The following is a 24,397-nucleotide window of genomic DNA, read 5'->3' on the forward strand; positions in this document are numbered from 1 at the left end:
CAATAATACAATTCAAAAAAGACAAATATTCAGCCTAGATAGGCTTATGATACACTAATTAAGACCCTTAATTACTAATATGCATTATTTATGTTGTGAGATCAGATGTTGGTCGGAATATAACATAATTCAACAGTTTCTATATGACTGTTTATAGGACGTATTATGGTAAACCGTTGTCCATCCCTCCATCTGTCCATCTTCCAAATGTCAAAAAAATAACAAAAAAACGCTTGAATCAATTCGTAAGATCACCTGCCTTTATTGAACTTTATTCTTTGAAAAAGCGACTGGTATATCATTCACTCATGGCACAGCTGTTTATTATCATTTTTTCGGCCCCAGTCCCTGCTTATATTTTACAGCATCTTTTTCATTCTTGTAATCTTCTATGGATGATGATGCTCTTGTCCAATTGTAGATTTTTTTCGTATCTCTTGAAAAAGATATACATTGTATCTTCAAATTTGTTTAAGTCATTGAAATCAATGTCCAGTTTACATCGTTAATTGTCACCTTATTCTAAGATAACCCTTAATAAGTTGGGTTTTGCAAGATCGTTTAGAGGAAAAACCCATGCTGTAAAGGGTAGATAATTTGGTGGTGACCTGCATGGTTTATGATATGGCTTGTGATTATGTGTTCTATGAGTTAGTAGCATATACAAGTCCTAGATGTTGGCCGGCATTTCTCGCTCTATATCTCTCGCCTTTCTTAAAGACTGGGCTAACATTGGCATTCCTTCAGTCCGATTGTACACCCCCTGTTTCGAGTGATGTTTGCAAAATGAGTGTGAGTATATGGACTCTATCCGTTGCCTGTTCTATAAGTAATATTGGCCTTATGTTGTCGGGTACTGCTGCTATATATGGATTGATTTAATATTGCGCCACTCCACTGCTCTCCATTCGTCCATGTTTTATGTATATCCAGAACTGTTTCATATTGCTGTATTGATTGTTTTACTCTTTGGGTGTTACTATGTTCTTAAATCTTAATATAGTTCCAATATGCTCGACAGAGTCCTCTATGGACCATTTGCTTGGTTTCTTCAAATTTGAGGTGGATTTTCGGTCAGCTGACTTTTTTTTGTACAATCTGTCTCGACTATGTATTAACTTGCATATATTCGGAGTGAGCCAAAGGAGGCTATCTTTCTGTTATGAAGTTTTATGTGGGATATGATCTGGTTAAGCAAGGATTTGAACTGTAAGCAGAGTTCTTATGCTATACTCTCATTTTCAACTTCATTATTGTTAAATCTTCTGATGAGTTTCATTCATTTTTCTGTTTGATAGTTTCCCGATTTGCTTTCCTATGTAAGGGAAATATTCTTGGGTTTTGTTGTTGCTTTCTTTACATAGGCTTGGTATCTATTTCACTGGAGACAATATCATGGTCTGACACCCCATGTACTTCTTTGATGATTTTTTAATTACAGGGAAGCTTGACGGGTTGTTTGTGATCACTAGATCCAATGTATTCGGATCTCTTGTTGGTTCCTCTACCAGATGTATATATGTCTGTATTCTCAACAAACCATATACATTGGTACAGAGAAGACAATTGTTTACAATATTTACAACAAGACAGAACAAACAAACAGTTGCTAACACAATATATGAAGTCCATTTTAGCCAGGAGCACATACACCTGTGTGAGTTATCTTTATGAATTTACATATAGTTTAATCAATTCTGATTTGTTTTTTGAAGACATAATCTGGAAAGTGTAGGGTCAATGTACTCAAACATTAGACAGAATAAGGAAGTACATTCAAATGTTGAAAATTCAAACTCAACGTCAGGTATCACACTTTTTAAGTTCATGTTACTTTTTAAAAAGGCAATTACTATTTGAGTAATATTAGATCATAATATATCCTAACATACTTTTTTTTTTTTTTTTATACATTTAAAAGTAAGGAAATAGCCAGTTGAAGATGATAATAATTGTCCCTGACTCGAAATGGTTTGATATTGGCAAGATGGGTCCAAAATAGTTCAATTCTTGACGACATATGATCACATATGTACACACACATAAGTATAACAAATCTATGTAACCAAACGAAACGAAACCAGAAACCGGAAAGTTATATAATGATAACGAGATGACTATATTTAGTCTATATATTTTACATATAATTTCAAGGTTAAAGGCCCGATAAGTTATAAATAGTTTGACCTATTTTGGTGTTCTAATTTATAAACCCGTTGAAAGCATATATTTACAATTTCTGTTAGAGATGGAGTCCGAAAAAGAACAATGCAAGGTGGAATATACGCATCTGGGGAAATCTGGACTAAAAGTATCAAACATATGTCTTGGAACAATGACTTTTGCCAAGTTGGAAGAAAGTCCGATGGCGGTATGTATATTAATAGATTTGGTTCCATATCAGGGCGTTTTTTTCAATAAAAACGTACTTTCTTGTCATAGCCACTTTTTACGGGGCGCCGAATGGGACTCTTGTGGTTTTGTACAAAATTCAATTCTGTCATAACAAAATCATTTTTGTCTTACAAAACTATGTGCTACAGACTTGTTTTGTGAGAACTTCAATTTTGTGATGACAAAATTCATTTGTGTAGACAAAATTCATTTTTGTCATGACAAAATTCATTTTTGTAGACAAAATTCATATTTGTCATGACAAAAGTCAATTTTGTCTTAAAGGTATGCAAATATAAACATATTTGCATACAAAATTGACTTTTGTTACCTGATATGGAAATTAAATCAAGTTCAATTTTGTTAATTTTGTTGAGACAAAAGTCAATTTTGTAAATTTTGTTGAGACAAAATTCAATTTTGTCATTTTTGTTGAGACAAAATTCAATTTTGTCATTTTTGTTGAGACAAAAGTCAATTTTGTTAATTTTGTTGAGACAAAAGTCAATTTTGTAAATTTTGTTGAGACAAAAGTCAATTTTGTTAATTTTGTTGAGACAAAAGTCAATTTTGTCAATTTTGTCAATTTTGTTGAGACAAAAGTCAATTTTGTGACGACAAAATTCATTTTTGTGATGACAAAATTCAATTTTGTAACAACAAAATTGACTTTTATGAGACAAAATTGACTTTCGTGAGACAAAATTGACTTTCGTGAGACAAAAATCAATTTTGTTAATTTTGTTGAGACAAAATTCAATTTTGTTAATTTTGTTGAGACAAAATTCAATTTTGTCAATTTTGTTGAGACAAAATTCAATTTTGTTAATTTTGTTGAGACAAAAGTCAATTTTGTCAATTTTGTTGAGACAAAAGTCAATTTTGTCAATTTTGTCTCACAAAAGTCAATTTTGTGTAACAAAAGTCAATTTTGTGTAACAAAAGTCAATTTTGTGTAACAAAAGTCAATTTTGAGTAACAAAAGTAATTTTTGTGTAACAAAAGTCAATTTTGTGTAACAAAAGTCAATTTTGTGTAACAAAAGTCAATTTTGTGTAACAAAAGTCAATTTTGTGTAACAAAAGTCGATTTTGTATGCAAATTAGTTCACAGAAACCAAACTAAACTAATTTAAATACAAAATTGACTTTTGTCGCTAAATTTTCAAATTAGGTAACAAAAGTCAAGTCTGTGTAACAAAAATGAATTTTGTCATGACAAAAGTGACTTTTGTCCGCTGATAGATAATTTTGTATGACAAAATTTCAAATTTGTAGTATGATACAAATTTTGTTAAACTGAACTCATTTTTGTTGAACTAAAGTCACTTTTGTCCGTACAAAATTGAATTTTGAGTACAAAACCACAAGAGTCCCATTCGGCGCCCCGTACTTTTAACAAATGTGTTTGATCTTTGCAAGTATTTTTTTTTGCAGTCAGTACATTGAATTAGATTTAACATTTGTAAGCAAATAAGCAGTCATTTTTTTAGAGGGATTGATAAGATATTGATTCCTGAATGATCCAAAACAACCAAAATGGAATGTCCCTAGACCGCCTGTTCAACATAGTATTACATACTCTAAAATATCGTAAAAAAATGTAGAAATAAATGTTATTAATACTTTTAATATAAGTTCTTTAATAATTCAAAAGTATGTTCAGAAAAACACATTTCAATAAACAGCTTTTAACATAGGATTTTTAATTTCAGAAGGATAAAACATGTGAATATGTTCCCTACGAAACGGTCACCTACGAAACAAATATGGGAGAAAAATGTTTCGTAGTGGACACTACCACTACCATGCAGTCCTTTTTACTCTTTTTTCAGTTATATTCGTGCAAATCAAATAAAAAGGATTAGTTTCATGTAATTTTTATTATGTTTTTATCAGCATAGAATAGGGTTGATGTCAAATTGTCAACTACGAAACTTTTTGTCCACTACGAAACGGATTTGTCAACTACGAAACGCATCAAAATGTCCACTACGTAACACGAGTTGTACCTTCATATGTGAAGTACTATCTTATCTTTATCGATAAAAAATGGTTCTCCAATTAAGAAAAAAAAGAGATTTTTCTAGTATATAAAGTAAACAACCTGGAATGTCTATAGGAAACATTTAAAATTGCAAAAATATGTGTGTTTAGTAGCAGTTTCGTAGGGGACAAAAGTTCCCTTCGAAACAGTACACAAGTTATGAAAATACTTTCATTTTAAAGAGTATTTAAGATTGCACTTTTTGTTTACAAACATGTCTAAAATAGAGATATTCAAAATAACTCTTGAAATTAAATTTTAAACAAGTTGATTTTCCATTTTATTTAGGTCTGAAAGTTACACTTTTATTGAAAAACGCCCTTCAATGACAACAGCGCAGTATGCGTTTTGTTGCATGCTAAACCATTTTGATTAGACCAGAGAGTTTGACCATGAAAGCTCGTAGTTAAAACATAAATAACTTATGTGACTCGTTTGTCTCATGCAATTGTTTCTTAGACAGCCTCATCAAATAGCCACAGTTGCGCAATATTAAATCCTTATAATAATAAAGGATTAGTTAACAAATCAGCTTTAATTCTTATGATTTCTTGTAGGCAAAAGTAACCTTGCCATCACATGTAATGAGAATATACCAAATATTATTTGAAACCATATGCATAATTTACAAAGTATTTTTTAAAGATCATAGGAGCAAAAGGAAAGAAACTATGTCCACTGATGACGGATCTTTTAAATAACATTTCATGTGCCCAATGTTTTTAAAGTGCAAAGAACGTGATACGCTCCACGTACGATGCCTCGGAACCGACATGACCTGGCTTCGTTTTTATACTATCCTCATGGTCAAATGAGTAAGACCAGTAAGGCCTTTTTTTTTTGTCCCCAAAATAAAGCAGTTTTACAAAATTGTTAAAATGTAAAATTTTAGACACTAATTGGAAAGAAGAATGCTTCTGCTACTAACAATGGGTGGTTTTTTTACAATACCGTGCACATATATTGGGAACCAGCCTCATGAAGTCAGGCTAAATTACTGAAATCTTCACATTTTTATCATTTTAGTTAAATTTTAGTCGGTTTCCGTCTTAAATGAAAATGGCCGCATTTCCGTCTTAAACGAAAGTGGCCGCATTTGTGTTCATTCTTAACATTGAAATGTAACTTGTATTTAAGAATTGAATGCTTGTTTTTGTAAATTCATTGGGGGTGTAAAAGCGTTGACCGAATTACATATTGTATGAAGCGCGGAAGCGCTTCATTCTAAAAATGTGCGCACGGTCAACGCTTTTACAACCCTATGAAGTTACAAAAAGAAGCATTCAATACTTATAATTACATTTTTAGCTAAGAGCATGCAAACACGATTTTTTTTTATTTAATTCACCTGTGCACTTTATTGTGGGACCACGTGTGAACATGAATGAAAAGTTTTGTTGACTGATAAAATTGCTTAAGGAATAACACGTGGTGTGCAGTTAGCCAATCAGAGTAATGTATTTTAATGAAACATACATATATATAACATATATAAAGGTTGAGGATGAACACGGATGCGGCTACTTTCATTTTTGACAAAAACCTTATGAAAAGTGACATTTTTGGGCATATTTGATAGATTTTTCGTCAGGTGAACCTGAAATTTGAGGCCAAAAATCGGACCTCACCACAGTATAGGTCGGACGGGGAAAGTGCAAGTGCTATATTTTCATATCCAAATTTATTTTCAAGTTACGGCATTAATGCCAAAGCTTAATTTATTGATATTTTGTTAAATCTGCTATTATTTGAAGAATTATTTATTGTTTGCTTGATGTTCAGCAGCGAATATATGTTATACCTTTCAAGACGATTCCAGCTGAATGAAAAAATACTGTGCTTGGACCAATGTAAATAAAACACATTTTATTTTTGTTTAGAATTTTGTAGTTGCTTTCTCGAAAATTTGTCAGGTTTATGGGTTTGATTTTGCTTTGCAATTGATAAAACATATTTAAAAGGCAGACATTTTGATTTTAAGAAAGCAAAAAATTCTAAAATTAAGCAGTGTTTCACGATTCAATGATTATGTGAACACATGCAAACAGGCATACTATATGCAAGAACTAACTGCATTTAGCAGTAAATAATTATCGCATAAAAAAAACAAACATATTGATCTCCAGTGGCGTTCAAAATACAATTGACGGCAAGCATGTATACTTGTATGTTTTAGATTTTTTCATGCCCAACACAGGCAGACGAAGAAAAGGCTCATGGTATAATGGACCGTTTTGTGGAGCTTGGTGGTAACTTCATCGACACAGCAAACATGTACTGTAGTGGACGATCGGAACACATTATAGGAACATGGCTTAAAAAGTAAAAGAACGTCATAAAGTATCTCGTTATAAAAATTATCATATACAGATATTTTAGTGCTCCTTTTTAGAATAACATACATACACAATGCTATACCAACCGATTTACTCTCTGACACTCTGAAATGGCCCTACATATTTAACTTAAGGGAACACAAATTATTAAACGGCAACAAGACCCGAAACACACTCTTTAAACATTGGTGATTAAAAAATTTGGAAATTTTGCTGACCTTTTGTTTTTTATGCACTCACCTTAGGTTAAGGGGGCATTAAGTGTTACCCTTAACTCTCCGTCCGTCTTTACATCGATATATCCGTCCCAGACACAGTTCGAATTCGGGCAGTGAGTCACTTACGGTTCTAGAACTTTGCGCCTTTTTAACTAAAACTTGAAAAAATGCAAACATTTTCGTTTCCGCACTGTAACTTAATTTGTTCTCCTCCAAATTTTTTGAAACTCATATACAAAGCTGATAACCATAACTAGCAGACAGAGTTAGAATTTTGGCAGTTATTCACCTACCGATCCATTTTTTTCATTTATCCCCCTTTAAATCTTAGAAAATTACAGTTTTGGTTCGTTTGTGCACTCTTACTTAAGTTTTACTTATCCAAATTTTATGAAACTCATACACATTGTTAAAAAGCAATACTCGTAGACAGAGTTTGAATATGGACAGTGAGTCAAAAACGGTTTTAGAGGACTGTCTCTTTATAACTTGGATTCGTTTCCACACTATAACTTAAGTTTTCCTCTATCCAAATTTCATGAAAATATTACATAATTCTTCGAAACATTAAAAGCAGACATATTTTGACTTCAAGAAGTGGTTCACCTTCAGTTCTGTAGAGTTATGCCCATTTAATACTTCGAAATTTGTAATTCATCTCGTGTCTTCACTCTTAATATAAAAAAAATGTGGTATGATTGCCAATGAGACAACTCTCCACAAGAGACAAAATGACACAGAAATTAACAAATATATGTCAATGTACGGACTTCAATAATGAGCAAACAAGTGAAACTGCGAGCTACTGCTCACTGATGATACCCCCGCCGCAAGTGGATAAAAATATGCAAGTGTTCGGTAAACAGGAAGTCGTCGAGTGATGAATCTGAAAACGCATCACACGGTATAGCTGACTTATATAAATCCTGTAACCAAATTTCAGAAATCCTTGTATTGTAGTTTTTGAGAAAAATGTGACGAAAATTTTCAACTTGGCTATCATGTGTAAAATCATACAAGTATTCGGTTAACAGGAAGTTGTCGATTGATGAATCTGAAAACACATCACACGGTATAGCTGACTTATATAAATCCTGTAACCAAATTTCAGAAATCCTTGTATTGTAGTTTCTGAGAAAAATGTGACGAAAATTTTCAACTTGGCTATCATGTGTAAAATCATACAAGTGTTCGGTGAACAGGAAGTTGTCAAGTGATGAATCTGAAAACGCATCACACGGTATGGCTGACATATATAAATGTTGATACCAAATTACAGAAAGGGTGGATGTGTAGTTCCTGAGAAAAATGTGACGAAAGTCTCATGGGACGGACTGACTGACGGACGGACTGACGGACTGACGGACGGACGGACGGACGGACGGACGGACGGACTGACAGACAGAGGTAAAACAGTATACCCCCCTTTTTTAAAGCGGGGGTATAAAAAAATAAAATGCTGCAATCCAAATATGTTATGAACATTAACATTGAATTGTTTCTATCATTTTATTTAAGGAAGTCCAGAGACAATGTTGTTGTGGCGACAAAATGTCGTTTCTCTATGTCGAAGGAGCCAAACGACCAGGGACTCAGTAGACGACACATTATCAAATGTTGTGAAGACAGTCTTGAACGTTTGCAGACAAACTATATAGATCTTTATCAGGTACTATGCATATATTGTTAACTTATCTAATTCACATAACATATATATAACATATCATAACTTGCGTTTGACATATAATTTTTTTCTTTCTTCATTTTCTTCTGTTCTTTCTTCCATAGAAGTTGGCAACGCAATATGTTTAACTTAATTAACTTTTACATATCAGGCATGATTAATAATCTTGCCTAATAATCAATTTTCTTCTTCAAGTTGCAAACCTATTAACCTAATGTTCATAATAGACATTGAATGGAATCTGAGGTCAACAATTTCTTTTGATTTGTTGATGTTATGGGGAAAATACAGATTTGTATACATTGTACACAGTCCAACCTTAAATACAATCTAAGCTTAACTTTATAACTGATTCTAAAAATATACTCTAATTGAGTTAACGTCAAGTATCGCACGTCTGTTTACAATGATTATGTGCTTTTGAAGGCTTATTCGTGATGTTTATTTTGACTGAATCCGTTACATTTTTCGTCCAAAGGTTACATTTATCCTTTTGACACATTGAATAAATGTCTCAGACAAACAAGACTACTTTTTGGCAAAGTGAATACTTTTGATATTAGAATATTGTTGGATTAAATTGTTCAAAGGACCTTTATATAAATCTTAAGTGAACACTATCTATAATATTATAATATTAGTTACATAGTGTGCTAGTGACCTAAAACGGTATATATGGGGTCAGTAAATTCCTTATGGTCTCGAAGCTCGAGCTCGAATCACTAAATGGAATTTACTGATCCCATATTTACCGTATTACGCCACTAGCACACCATGTAACGGATTAGTCTTACCGACTATCTAATTCTTAACGAGTGAAATTTAGACTAGTGACCTATCAAAATGAGCAAGTCTTCAATACATTTAGATTTGTTAACTTATCTAATCTATCATTGATTCTACAAAGACAGATGCCAACAATAACAACTTGTTAGGTTTAAATGTGTTTAATGAATTTATTTTCATAATAATTTAATTATTTTTTTATCATACTCCTTTTATTACATTATAAATGTCTGGTTCCGTTCGATTCCGTTAAATACCAATTCCTCAGAGCAATTGGTACTTTACGGAACGGAATAATAAATTAAAAAGTTTAAATCAGATTCAACTTAAACACTGTTTCTAATCCTCGTCGGAACGAGAGGTAGAAGGCCTCTTTTAAAAAATATAATTACCAATGGAAGAAGTAAGACTTTTTGTCTATCCAGCCTTTGTGTTAAATTCTTAATTATTTATCTGGTCGGGAATGCTATCTAAAACACTTATTTCTTCTGCAAAAAGGGGTGTCAGACACATTTTTTTTTATCATACTCCTTTTATTACATTATAAATAAAATGTCTTGTTCCGTTCGATTCCGTTAAATACCAATTCCTCAGAGCAATTGGTACTTTACGGAACGGAACGGAACGGAATAATAAATTAAAAAGTTTAAATCAGATTCATCTTGATCACTGTTTCTAATTCTCGTCGGAAAAATGTGACGAAAGTCTCATGGGACGGACTGACTGACGGACGGACTGACGGACTGACGGACGGACGGACGGACGGACGGACGGACGGACTGACAGACAGAGGTAAAACAGTATACCCCCCTTTTTTAAAGCGGGGGTATAAAAAAATAAAATGCTGCAATCCAAATATGTTATGAACATTAACATTGAATTGTTTCTATCATTTTATTTAAGGAAGTCCAGAGACAATGTTGTTGTGGCGACAAAATGTCGTTTCTCTATGTCGAAGGAGCCAAACGACCAGGGACTCAGTAGACGACACATTATCAAATGTTGTGAAGACAGTCTTGAACGTTTGCAGACAAACTATATAGATCTTTATCAGGTACTATGCATATATTGTTAACTTATCTAATTCACATAACATATATATAACATATCATAACTTGCGTTTGACATATAATTTTTTTCTTTCTTCATTTTCTTCTGTTCTTTCTTCCATAGAAGTTGGCAACGCAATATGTTTAACTTAATTAACTTTTACATATCAGGCATGATTAATAATCTTGCCTAATAATCAATTTTCTTCTTCAAGTTGCAAACCTATTAACCTAATGTTCATAATAGACATTGAATGGAATCTGAGGTCAACAATTTCTTTTGATTTGTTGATGTTATGGGGAAAATACAGATTTGTATACATTGTACACAGTCCAACCTTAAATACAATCTAAGCTTAACTTTATAACTGATTCTAAAAATATACTCTAATTGAGTTAACGTCAAGTATCGCACGTCTGTTTACAATGATTATGTGCTTTTGAAGGCTTATTCGTGATGTTTATTTTGACTGAATCCGTTACATTTTTCGTCCAAAGGTTACATTTATCCTTTTGACACATTGAATAAATGTCTCAGACAAACAAGACTACTTTTTGGCAAAGTGAATACTTTTGATATTAGAATATTGTTGGATTAAATTGTTCAAAGGACCTTTATATAAATCTTAAGTGAACACTATCTATAATATTATAATATTAGTTACATAGTGTGCTAGTGACCTAAAACGGTATATATGGGGTCAGTAAATTCCTTATGGTCTCGAAGCTCGAGCTCGAATCACTAAATGGAATTTACTGATCCCATATTTACCGTATTACGCCACTAGCACACCATGTAACGGATTAGTCTTACCGACTATCTAATTCTTAACGAGTGAAATTTAGACTAGTGACCTATCAAAATGAGCAAGTCTTCAATACATTTAGATTTGTTAACTTATCTAATCTATCATTGATTCTACAAAGACAGATGCCAACAATAACAACTTGTTAGGTTTAAATGTGTTTAATGAATTTATTTTCATAATAATTTAATTTTGGATGTAACGCGTCTTCCGATTGGCTGACGTTATTTTGTTATGAGCCCATAGACATAGACATAATTTAGTCATGTGACCTTGACGTCATCAACGTTTTTTAATGGTTTTCTACGGTTTAAAATGGAATTTAGAAATAAATTATAAGAAACGACTGTACTATTTTTACTACCTATTCGAAATAACATAAAAATGTGATGCTCACTGTTAAATGTGGCCATATCCTGTTTTAGTCCCACCTTCCATGCTAAAAAAAACAATAAATCCATAAGGGTGGGACTAAAGCAGGATTAATAATTAATAGATATTTCCCTAAACAATTTAATGAAACACAATTATAAAAAACAGGATTCGAAAAACATTACCAAAATGAAATACAGTTATGGATTAATCCTGTTTTAGTCCCACCCTGTATGTTAAAACACTATAGTCTATACATGGGGGTGTGACTTAAACTGGATGCCTTATATATGCAATGATAACAATACTTGATTGTTCTATACCTATTTCGATTAACAATATAGTATAAAAACATACCTAGAATTGATCCCTACCCGTACTTATGTTTAATCGTGTGTGGAGCTGTATTAGAATACTAAAGGTGCTGATTCGATTCCTACTTGTGCTGAATAGATTGGACTGTATAAGGATAATAAAGGTCCTGATTAGATCCCTACTTATGTTTAATATGTGGAGCTGTATTAGGATACTAAGGGTCCTGATTTGATCCCTACTTACGTTTAATATGTGGAGCTTTATTAGGATACTAAGGGTCCTGATTTGATCCCTACTTATGTTAAATATGTAGAGCTGTATTAGGATACTAAAGGTCCTGATTCGATTTCTACTTGTACTGAATAGATGGGACTGTATAAGGATATTAAAGGTCCTGATTAGATCCCTACTTATGTTTAATAGGTGGAGCTGTATTAGGATTATAAAGGTCTTGATTCGATCCCAACATATGTTTAATATGTGGAGCTGTATTAGAATACTAAGGGTCCTGATTTGATACCTACTTATGCTTAATATGTGGAGCTGTATTAAGATACTAAAGGTCCTGATTTGATCCCTACTTATGTTTAATATGTGAAGCTGTATTAGGATACTTAGGGTCCTGATTTGATCCCTACTTATGCTTAATATGTGGAGCTGTATTAGGATACTAAAGGTCCTGATTCGATTCCTACTTATGTTTAATATGTGGAGCTTTATTAGGATACTTAGGGTCCTGATTTGATCCCTATTTATGCTTAAAAGATGGGACTGTATAAGGATACTAAAGTTCATGATTCGATCCCAACCTATGTGTCAGACCTATGGTATTCTCCTACAATTCCACGTATTTGACATAGGTAGGTATTAAATCAGGACCTGTGTTATCCTTCTATAGTCTACCTATTAAACAAAAATAGGGATTGAATCAGGATCTATAGTAACCTCCTACAGTCCTACCTATTAATCATCCGTAGGTATCGAATCAGAAGCTATGGTATCCTCCTGTTATAGAGAGTGACTTAACATAAAGTATATCTATTAAATTATAGTGATTTGAATTTTTTTTTCTTTGTCAATTTCATTTACGGAATAAAGCAAATGGTTTATACCCTGTTCTTCTTGAATAATAAGAAATAATAAAATGTAGGACTTGTTTAATTAAGTATTTTTTGATGCCATACTGTTACTCGAAATAAGTTTACAATAAGTAAGTGTTGGTATAATTGAAAATTAGCCAACTATCGATCAGAGACTATATATACCTGAAATGAAAGGAACTTTTTGAAAAGATACTAAAGGTCTTGATGTGTAGGGGTATATCGTAGTTCATGATTTGATCCCTACTGATGTCAAATAGTTTGAACTGTAGTAGGATAACATAGGTCCTGATTCGATTCCTGCTGATGTTAAATAGGTAGAACTGTACGTAGGAGAATAATTAAGTCCCTGATACTACCCCCCTGATGTTTAATTGGTGGGACTATAGGAGGATACTATAGGTCATGATTTGATTCCTGCATTTGTTGAATAGGTGCGACTGTTGGATGACAACAAATGTACTAATTTCATCCCTACTAATGTTTAATAAGTGATAAAAAGTGTGACTGTAAGAGGATACCATTGGTCCGTATTCGATCTCTACTTATGTTAAAAAGGTGTGACGGTAGAAGGATACCATAGGTCATGATTCTATTGGATCTACGTCTTTCTTGCAAGGTCATAAGTGGCTGTTTGCCTTTTATAAAGCTTTGTTTACCTCTCTTTTTGTGAAGGTTCAAGGTCATGTTTTGTATGTTAAATTTTAGATAATGTACACGTCTGTCCTTCAATGTCATAGTTCAAGGCCATATTTGCTTTTTTTAAATGTCATACGTTTATCCTTTAAAGTCGAAGTTCCATGTCATTCTTTTTTAATTTTGTATACGTCTGTCCTTCAAAGTTCAAGGTATTTTTTATCATGTTTTATCTATGATTATGTATATATGTCTGTCCTTCAAGGTCAAAGTTCAATTCATATTACTTCTTTTTTTTAAATGTCATCCGTCGATCTATCCGTTAAAGTCAAAGTTCAAGGTCATTTTTTTAATTGTGAATGTGTTTGTCCTTCAATGGTCAAAGTTCAAGGTCATATATATATTTTTTTAAATATCATACATCTATCCTTAAAAGTCAAAGTTCAAGGTAATTCTTTTTTTTAAATTGTGTATGTGTTTCTCCTTCAAGGTCATTTTTCTATTTATTCCCCAAAACAATTCCTAGCCCCTTTTTTTATAATACACCAAAAGAAAAAACCCTTTTAGAATGCAATTTTAATGAGTTTTTTATATTGGTATATTATTTCATATCAATTTATTTTGAAATCAATAATTAAACATATACGGTATTTATTATCCTGGTTTAAAGATGTTTTTATATATAAGACACACATATATATTAATCCTGTTTTAGTCCCACCCCTATGGAAATTTTAGTGCTTTAACACATAGGGTGGGACTAAAATAGGATTAATATGTAACACTGTTTTCTCAAAATAATAAATATATTTTTACTAGTTTTCTTTTATATGTGTAATTATACTTATAATAATACTAAATAAAACATTTCGGTCGTCTTTACTTCAATTATCAAATGATATTATGATTTCAAAAAAAATACAAAATCTATTAGATTCGAGGCAATTAAAAATGTTCAATCCCACGTGGGACTAAAGTAGGATTATGCCCGTTTTGTTTCTTCATAGACAGAAAAAAAATAGTACAGTCATTCCTTAATTAATCATCAATTTCTTCGTCTGTCGAAACCTTCAAGATTTTTTCTCAGTAACGTTTTGTTTTTATAAAGGGACGTAACACCACTACTGACAGTGTATGAAATAAGCCCCGCCTCCCTTCTTACCTAATATGGAATATAAAGGGACGTAACGCAATACTAACCGTGTTTGAAATATAATATCTTACATCCTATACATTTCAAGGAATATGATTGGTTAAAAGACGATCCACGTGGAGACCGTGTATATTCAATATTATGTCAGTAGGGAGGCGGGGCTTAATTCAATACACGATTAGTAGTGGATTTACGACTTTGTTTGATTATTTAAAAGTATTGAAAGTTCTGTTTCATATTGTTATATTACGGTTGTTATTAATAAATAGTTATTGTTTGCATTATTTTTTTTTAGTGCAGACCAATTGAAGAAGGTTTTAAACATTTAACTCTAGTCTAAATTCAACAAATAAAGATAGTCGGTGAGATAAATTCGTTACATTGTGTGCTAGTGGCCTTATATGATATATACAGGGTCAGTAAACATATGGGGTTCGAGCTTTACTCTCAACCCAATTGGAATTTACTGATCCCGTATATTTCATATTAGATCACTAACACACTATACAACTAATAAACCCCGTCTCCCTTCTTACCTAATATCTATAATACTAAAATTACGAGGTCCAATTTGTCAGCCGTCATTACGTAAAAACGACGAATCTAAGAATTCAACTTTATATATAACTAATATAGTACTTAACTGTAGATTAAAAATTACACCACTCCAGGCCCTTTTGTTTTACACGTAATTAATATTGCCAATAATTAAGAAGTTCCGGGTCGAGTCCGATACCGATACCAATAGTATATTCATCTGTTACCGATTTCCTTATCTGTACGTTCCGCATCTGACAGGCGCACCACCAAACGTTGTACTCGGGATTCATGTGCTATATTCACGGGTCATAATCACAGGGTTGACACTACGAAATTATCAAATTGTTACCTATTGTAGTATTTTAATCAGTAAGACTTTCTAAGATAACAATACGAATACTAACATTCTGGACTAAAAATAAGGCGTATAGGTACAGTTTTCAATTTGTTAGCGGGCATGACGTAAAACAGTGAATCAAAAAATTCAACTTTAATAATAACTAATATAGGACAATGCTGTTGATTAAAAAAACTCCATTCCTGGACCTTTTGTTTTCCAAATAATTAATATTATAAATAATTGATAAGTTCCAGTTCGACGGGTTCAAACAGAAGACTTGAAAGCAGAGAAAACTGTGTATCTTATAATCGGCATGATTATATCAGATGACAATACTAATACTAAAATAACTTATAAAGGCTTGCGCATAGTTATATTCTTTAATTCAGTCACGGATCCGCGATATCACGGGTGTGTTTAATATGCTATATACACGGGTCATAATCACAAGGTTGACACTACACAAATTGTTACCTATTGTATTTTAAGTCAGTAAGACTTTCTAAGATAACAATACGAATACTAAAAATCTGGACCAAAAATAATGCGTATATAGTTACAGTTTTCAATTTGTTAGTGGGCATGACGTAAAACTGCGAAACAAAGAATTTAACTTTATTTATAACTAATATAGGACAATGCTGTTGACTCCATTCCAGGACCTATGGTTTTCCAAATAATAAATATTACCAATAATTGATAAGTTCCAGTTCGACGGGTTCAAACAGAAAGATTTGAAAGCAGAGAAAACTGCCGTGTATCTTATAATCGACATGACTTTATCAGATGACAATACTAATACTAAAATAAGGATTGCGCATAGTTATATACTTTAATTCAGTCACGGACCCGTGAGATCACGGGTGTGTTCTAGTGGAATATAAAGGGACGTAACACCACTACTAACCGTGTATGAAATAAGCCCCCGCCTCCCTACTTACCTTATATGAGATATACATGGTCTCCACGCGGACGTTTTTAACCAATCATATTCTAGAAATGTATAGGAGGTAAGATAAAAAACAACATTGTACGTAATTTTGTAGATGGTTTGAACAGTATGCTATACCAAGTGTAGTTTGCTTGTAGTCATGGTCAGCAGTTCCACTTAGGTCGCATGCAGAGTGGAAAGAACAGTCCCTTAAATTAAATACAAATATATTGCAACACGATTATCGAATCATTCTGCACCTCTAACGTTCATTGTCCTCTCAAAGTAATTTAGCGATAGATAATGAGTTGAATACAGCAACTAGAATAGTCTTACATGGAAAAAAAGTGTATCAAACAATTTGGTCAAAATTTTCGTATAGTATCACTAGCGGGCACTTGTCTGTATATAGGTATATATATTTTTTTCCAGAGAAAGAGTTCCTATGACATCCCTTCCTCAAACTTCAAACACTAGATCTGTTTTAGATACAGTATTCCTTCAGTTTTTTATGTTGTTTTTCAAATTTATTTATAATTGCTCATGATCTATTGGTTTTATGAGTAGACACATATGTGGGACGATGCTACACCAATTGAAGAAACACTCAGGACTCTTGATGATCTGGTCAGGTGTGGAAAGATTCGATATCTTGGAGTGTCAAATTTGCTTGGATGGCAAACACAGAAAGTTGTTGATTATACCAAGTTTATGGGATTGACAGGTTTTGTTAGCATGCAGGTATGTAAATAGCAAATATCAATCATCTTTTCTAAAATACCAAATAAGTTTGTTCAATACCTGGTGTAACCTAAGTAAGTCTCAAACATACCTTAATAAAATATGTAAATTATTATGCATAAGGTACTCAAGAAATTTAAAACACAAATGCATGAGACGGGTTTTTATTGCTTTGCTTAGGTCTTTTTGTTTTTAAGGTTCACAGACGCTTTACATTTTTGTTTACTCTTAACAATTCTCCACAAGAGACCAAATCGACACAGAAATAACAACTACAGGTCACTGTACGGCTATAAATAATGAGCAAAGCCAATACTGCATAATCATCTATAAAATGCCCTGAAATGACAATGTAAAACAATTCAAGCGAGAAAACTAATGGCCTTATTTTTATAAAAAAAAAAAAAAAAAAAAAAACTAATATGTAACACATAAACAAACGACAACTCCTGAATTACAGGTTCCTTATTTCATGTTCTCAAAACTAGATATCATCTCCTATTTAGAAAAAAAACACGTGAAAAAGAACCTATTACGTGTTGCTCTCCTAGCTACGAAATGTATCCAAAATCAAAGATGTAGAACATATTCTATCATAATCATTTGGTAACTGATGTAATTACTGTCTCCTCCATGCCCGTCTTGAACATAAAAAAATACAAGAATGTGTCCAAAGTACACGGATGCCCCACTCAATCATTTTCCATGTTCCATGGACCGTAAAATAGGGTAAAAATCTAATTGGCATTAAAATGAGAAGGATTATACTTTAGGAAACATGTGTACTAAGTTTCAAGATGATATGACTTCAATTTCATCAAAAACTACCTTGACCAAAAACTTTAACCTAAAACTCCCATTTTCATTTTCTATATTCAATGGACTGTGAAATTGGGGTCAAAAGTCTTAATTTGGCTTTGAAATTAGAAAGATCATATCATAAGCAACAAGTGTACTAAGTTACAAGTTGATTGGACTTCAGCTTCTTCAAAAACTACCTTGACCAAAAACTTTCACCTGGAACTCCCACTTTCATTTTCTATGTTCAATGGACCGTGAAATTGGGGTCAAAAGTCTAGAAAGATCATATCATATGCAACAAGTGTACTAAGTTTCAAGTTGATTGGACTTCAGCTTCATCAAAAACTACCTTGATCAAAAACTTTCACCTGGAACTCCCACTTTCATTTTCTATGTTCAATGGACCGTGAAATTGGGGTCAAAAGTCTAATTTGGCTTTAAAATTAGAAGGATCATATCATAATAAATATGTATACTAAGTTTCAAGTTGATTGGACTTCAGCTTCATCAAAAACTACCTAGACCAAAAACTTTAAGCTGAAGCGGGACAAACGAACGAACGGACCCACAGACCAGAAAACATAATGCCCCTATCCTATCGTAGGTGGGGGCATACAAAATTTAATAAATAACACTCATAATGCTCAGATTGGTTGTCATCGTATATAGGAAAAACATAGAACTCATTTTGTCATAAGACACTGTCAAACGTCCATACATACTATCCACACTCATCTGTGTCCACACTTGTTTACTCTTAAAAAAATCTATAACATGCGCCTGATGATGCTTACCAAACCTTTTTTCTCAATAAATTTACAATAAAACAATTTATTACCATACCCCTCTCCACACACAATCGGATGAAATTGCTTAAACTCCTGTTTCCAGGAGATGGGAAGATATGACCCCCAATTTAGTCGAAATAAATAAACTGAATTTTGATAAGAATCAAATTGCTATATATATGCCATTAGAAATCAGAAAGATTATTTAGATTATGTTAATCGCCCTACGGGAAAACTATGCATTTTGTAGTTTTCGTCTTTTACTTTTTTCTACAAGAATAGTATGAACTTCATATTGATTTTTTTTAACGTGTCTCACTATCATATGTTGGGGTTTTTTTCAGCAACAATACAGCTTGTTAGTTCGACACCCGGAATTGGAAGAATTCCAAGTCTGCAAGAATGAAGGACTTGGTGTTTTACCATGGAGTCCTTTAAGAAGGTATTTATATGTTAAATTGATGAAATTGTGAGTTTGTGTTAATCATAAAAAGTGTATATTTTAAAAGTTTCGGCAGAAAATTCATAGACTGCTCGAATCTGCATATACTGCAAACATCGCACTAGTTTTAAGACTTTTAAGTTATAGTCCATACCTTTTAAATTAAGGCCTAATTGAATTACGCCATAAAGAAACTTATGCTTTTCCAGGTATTAAATCTTCTGCAAATCGGAACAAGACGAAAAAAAAACCCAGGCTCAAATGATTTGTTTTTAACAAATACAAATATTCGATTACACCAATTTGTATCATGTTGTAATTATCTAATAAGCCACGGTGACTTAGTCACGTTCGGCAATGTTGCAGCATTGAACTCAACGGACCATACATGAATTAATGGAAGTCAATTACAAGAGATTCATGACGAAATATGAGTACACACTTTTCACCCTAAAAAAATTGCATATATTATAATATATTGATTTTTGTCTAATAGTGGTATGCTCACTGGAAAATACAAACGAGACGAAAAGATGGACCCTAAGAGTGGTCGTTTAGCGTATGATTTTGAAAAGAATACCCAGGCTTCTTATTGGACTAAATATGCAAAGGACACGTACTGGGATATCATGGCAGTTGTAGAAAAAGTAGCAAAGACAAATGGTAAACACGTTTACCTTATAGTCATTTTAGTTTAATTAATATAACATTATATACTAGTTTGTTTATTGGTTTCATATATCTGACTTTCAGAACTCTTTTGCTTCAATCAACATATTTACGGATAACTTTTCAAACAAACAATTGAACATATGACAATATTGGAAATAGATGATATTTCATGATGCCAAATGTCAACTACTATAAAACATACCTTATTTCCCCAGTGTAAGTACAACATTTTTGCAATGATACCGATCTACCAACTTCGTTTAACCTTAATAGTTGATTTGTTGATTAAAAAATGCATGAAGAAATCTTAGCCATTAGATGTAAAATTATACAGACAATATAAGAATAGAAGAAGTGCCAGCCGCATGATTCATGCCAATGAGCAAACATACAACAAGGACTCAATAAATGAGAAATAGTACCATCAAATTAAATCTGTCTTTTGTTAAAAATTCAAGTTTAATGACAAAATATAAACTTCTACAAAATGAATAATAAAACAAAACATCTTTTATTGTATTTTTTCTTAATTCAGGTAAAACAGCGGCACAGATAGCGTTGAAGTGGCTATTGCAGAAAGACGTCGTGTCATCTGTAATAATCGGTGCCACATCGATTAAACAGTTAGAGGAAAATATGTCTGTAGGAAGTGGCTGGAGCATTTCCAAAGAAGATGTAGGTTGATTTTTTATGCAAAGTCGGTACCATAGGTTCCAAATAAGAATAAAGAAATAATTGCTGTCGTGTTAGAAATAAGAATAATAGACAAAAGTCACACCAAGCTGTACAGAGTATACTGGCCTGTACATGCTGGTTGTTCAAATATAAGAATAAGAAGATGTGGTATGAATGCCAATAAGACAACTCCCCACCAGAGATCAATAGGCATAGAAGTTAACAGCTTTAGGTCAACTTCTAAGCATAAAATGGTCTCTATAGTTCTCCAAAGCATGACTGGTATGTACACATTGTTACTTGGATGAAGAGTTGTCACATTGGCATTCATACCACATCTTTTTATATATACATGTATCGTATATTTATGTCAGAGAGACAATTACTTGTAATAAGAACTAGTATCATGTAAAGACCAGTATATGCTTTGAAGAAAAAGTTAACAATTACCGGCCATTGTACGACCTTCAACACGAGAAGCCTTGACTCACACCGAACAGCAAGCTATAAAAGCGCCCAAAATTACTTTTAAACAACCGGACAAAAACACGTGGTTGTAATGCTTTAAAGTAATCAGAAACCATTTGAAAGATATGACAGCATAAACATAACATGACATGTATGTTCATCAATACTAACAAGACAATTAAGTAAAACATTTTTTGTGAAAATTGTTAATTTTATACCCAGTCTTCATTCATACGCTAGTACTGTGCAAATAAACAATAACAAACTTGAATAATATAAGAGATGGTAGAGGGGTAAATACGGAGGCGTACAGGCGAAATTAACCCCAAAAAAATACTTTAACTTTGTGAAGTTCGGATACTTGATGCATCGTGTTCAAATAGATTATGAAATATAAAATGTTCTAGTGAATAATCCAATTTGAATGATATGATATGAATCAATATTGAAATCTTGAGATTTATTTTAAAATGGAAATTCAAGGCTGATGAAAATTGATTTCTGTTTTCAGATGGAGACACTAGATGAAGCTTCAAAACCAGAAAGTGCGAGCAATTATCCGTATGAAATGTCGAGGTTGGGAAATATATCGCGAGTAAACAAATTTATACCAAAACCAGCCGTCGCAAATCTCGTATAAAACTGACATATTGTTTAAGGTTTACGTGATCGTAGTTTCTAGCTGCGTGCTGATTTATTACGTGTGTGTATCCACGACTAACCTCATGTTTGAGAGATATTGGAAAGACGAGAAATGATTGAATATGATTTATGTTATAATTATTGATTAACAAAGTTTCCTTTGTATAAAAAGACTGTGTATCCTTTAACATATTAAACAAACAATTTGTACATTTTGATAAGATAATATCGCTTTTCTTACGCCATTTCCAGTTGGTTGACCGTTATGGAATATACGTTTCACAGATGATAGCGGATATGTTCTTAATGTCGTTACTACAATCCCGTCCCCTTTTTCAGGATGACTGCCAAGACATTTTCCCGTTGAGATGTTGCAATCAATCCATAGAGCAAGCATCACAGATGATTTACATTTATCATTGGGCACATGGCCATGTTCTAAGCGACATGTACGTGCAGGTCGTAAATTAATTTGTTGAATGAAACCAAAATAATCTAACTTATAATCGGTGCCGTAGATTTTTGAGCAATGCTTTCTTGGCATGTAACACTTATAAAACCCAGGAATAGAAATTATAGAAAAAAACAAGGTGCAGTAGCAAATATTTGAAATGAAATGATAATTAAGTTTTTCTCAGCTAATATGGTTCCATCTTCTCAAAATAACCCTAAGAAATATCAATGATGAATTATTCACTTGCAAGTGAGTAGTTCGACCACGTTGAATCCCTATTCATGTGACCTTCTATTTAACCCCCTTACCTATAAATTGATTGCGCATGAATTTTGCGTGTTCGGGTATTCAAAGTAAAAAAACTGTCAACATTTAAAGTGCAACAAAGTCAGTTTGATTGACTGATTCGGTCCACAAAAACTCATTCTTGTACAGTTACAAACGATAATGAACTGGTTATGAAATCAAAAAGGTATAGATTAATCCAATTTCACGAGGTCGCTATCTTTTTATATTAAAAAGAACATGCCCGCGAAATCACGCCACAATTAGGAAAGTGTTGAAACAAAGAGGTTTATAATTTCGATCATGCACGAAAGCGTATAAGACACGGATCGATAACGGTCTCCGAATTTAGATATTTCAGAAAAACAAAATTGGCGTTTTCTGTGGAAAAAAGATTTTTTCAAAGACAAAATGAAGTGCAAAACACTACATTTATGTATGGGTTCAAAGGAATTGCGACTCAAAGAAATCGGACTATTCCTTAACGGGTAAAAGATGTTTATGTTCCTATCGTGTTATGTGGCGTCTGACGTCGGAGGTCATCATCTCGATAGTTAATAAGATGGCGTCTAGACCAAAATACACAAGATATTCTGATTTATTACATTGGTTGCAATGAATTACATTGATTTTCCAGTGAAATAAAAACCGATAATTTCACATGTGAAATATACGTGGTTATTTCACTCTCCGACGTCAAACAACAATAGGCATTGTCAAGACGTCGATAACGTGGTATCAAAACAAATTGTCAATGCGTAGGAAAAAGATATAGTTCCTTACATTTTCTACCTTAATTTCATAAAAAGGAGGCATTTGCCAATGTAATAAAAAGAATAACTAATCGCCGTATTTGAATATCAAAAATAAGACAACTTGTGACCGAACGCCGATATGGAATAAACTCGTGCTGCGCACTCGTTTATTCCATGCGTCGTTCGGTCACGCGTTGTCTTATTTTTTATATTCAAATACGGCGATTAGTCATACTAGTTATTCTATAAATATGTTTTCTATTATATGCCCTGTTAACCATTTATTTCAGACTAACTTTAATTTGGATATATGTGTTTTAGTTTGTTGTAAACCAAATCTGAGAAATTGAGTCAAATCGGGGAACATAAATTTGACAGCTAGTACCAGTACTCCTGTAAAACAAATTGTGAATGGTCTTTCACCCTTTCTCCCATGCCAATAAATCTCCTCCTTTCAAATTTTGAAAACATCCCATAGAACAAATTTCATGGATGATTTATATTGACCATTCGGTGCATGGTGGTATTCTAAGCGATACGTACATGCAGGTCATAAATTAATTTTTGGAATGGATTAAAATTTCTAACTATCGGGTGTCATAGGAGGTTCACCGGACTTTTTTTGATCGGCATTTTCTTAGCATGGTGACCTATCGGATTTTACTTATAACTGGGTTTGTACTAACATGAGCATATCGACAGATACAACATGTGGAGCAGGATCCACTTATCCTTCCGAAACACTTGAGAACGACCCCAGTTTTTTTGTTGGGTTTGTGTTGCTCAGTCTTTGTTTGAGGTGTGTTCTGTGTACTCTTGTTTGTCTTATTTGCCTTTTCTATTTTAGCCATGGCGTTTATAGTTTATTTTCGACTTATGAGTTTATCTGGCCCTTCCGTATATTTCGCCTCTACTTTTACAGTCGAATTATTTCCTAAAACACACAACCTTCCTGCCTAACGCTATTA

General features: G+C 32.9%; 1 protein-coding gene across 1 annotated transcript; it reads left to right on the forward strand.

The window, feature by feature from the left end:
• Window positions 1-1,730: 1,730 nt before the first annotated feature.
• Window positions 1,731-22,283, forward strand: LOC134712500 (1-deoxyxylulose-5-phosphate synthase YajO-like). The gene is made up of 9 exons (XM_063574119.1): window positions 1,731-1,807; window positions 2,247-2,371; window positions 6,617-6,762; window positions 8,513-8,663; window positions 17,274-17,447; window positions 19,381-19,478; window positions 19,975-20,141; window positions 20,686-20,825; window positions 21,805-22,283. Exons 1-9 carry the CDS (start codon window positions 1,741-1,743, stop codon window positions 21,931-21,933), a joined length of 1,197 nt encoding a protein of 398 aa, XP_063430189.1. The 5' UTR covers window positions 1,731-1,740; the 3' UTR covers window positions 21,934-22,283.
• Window positions 22,284-24,397: the final 2,114 nt, after the last annotated feature.

Source organism: Mytilus trossulus, chromosome 3 (genome assembly GCF_036588685.1).
Source record: "Mytilus trossulus isolate FHL-02 chromosome 3, PNRI_Mtr1.1.1.hap1, whole genome shotgun sequence".
Classification (NCBI taxonomy): domain Eukaryota; kingdom Metazoa; phylum Mollusca; class Bivalvia; order Mytilida; family Mytilidae; genus Mytilus; species Mytilus trossulus.

Coding starts and splice junctions, on each gene's coding strand:
- LOC134712500 (XM_063574119.1), top strand. CDS start 1,741: ATGTACTCAAACATTAGACAGAATAAGGAAGTACATTCAAATGTTGAA. Junction 1,808..2,246: donor AAATTCAAACTCAACGTCAG/GTATCACACTTT, acceptor AATTTCTGTTAG/AGATGGAGTCCGAAAAAGAA. Junction 6,763..8,512: donor ATAGGAACATGGCTTAAAAA/GTAAAAGAACGT, acceptor ATTTTATTTAAG/GAAGTCCAGAGACAATGTTG.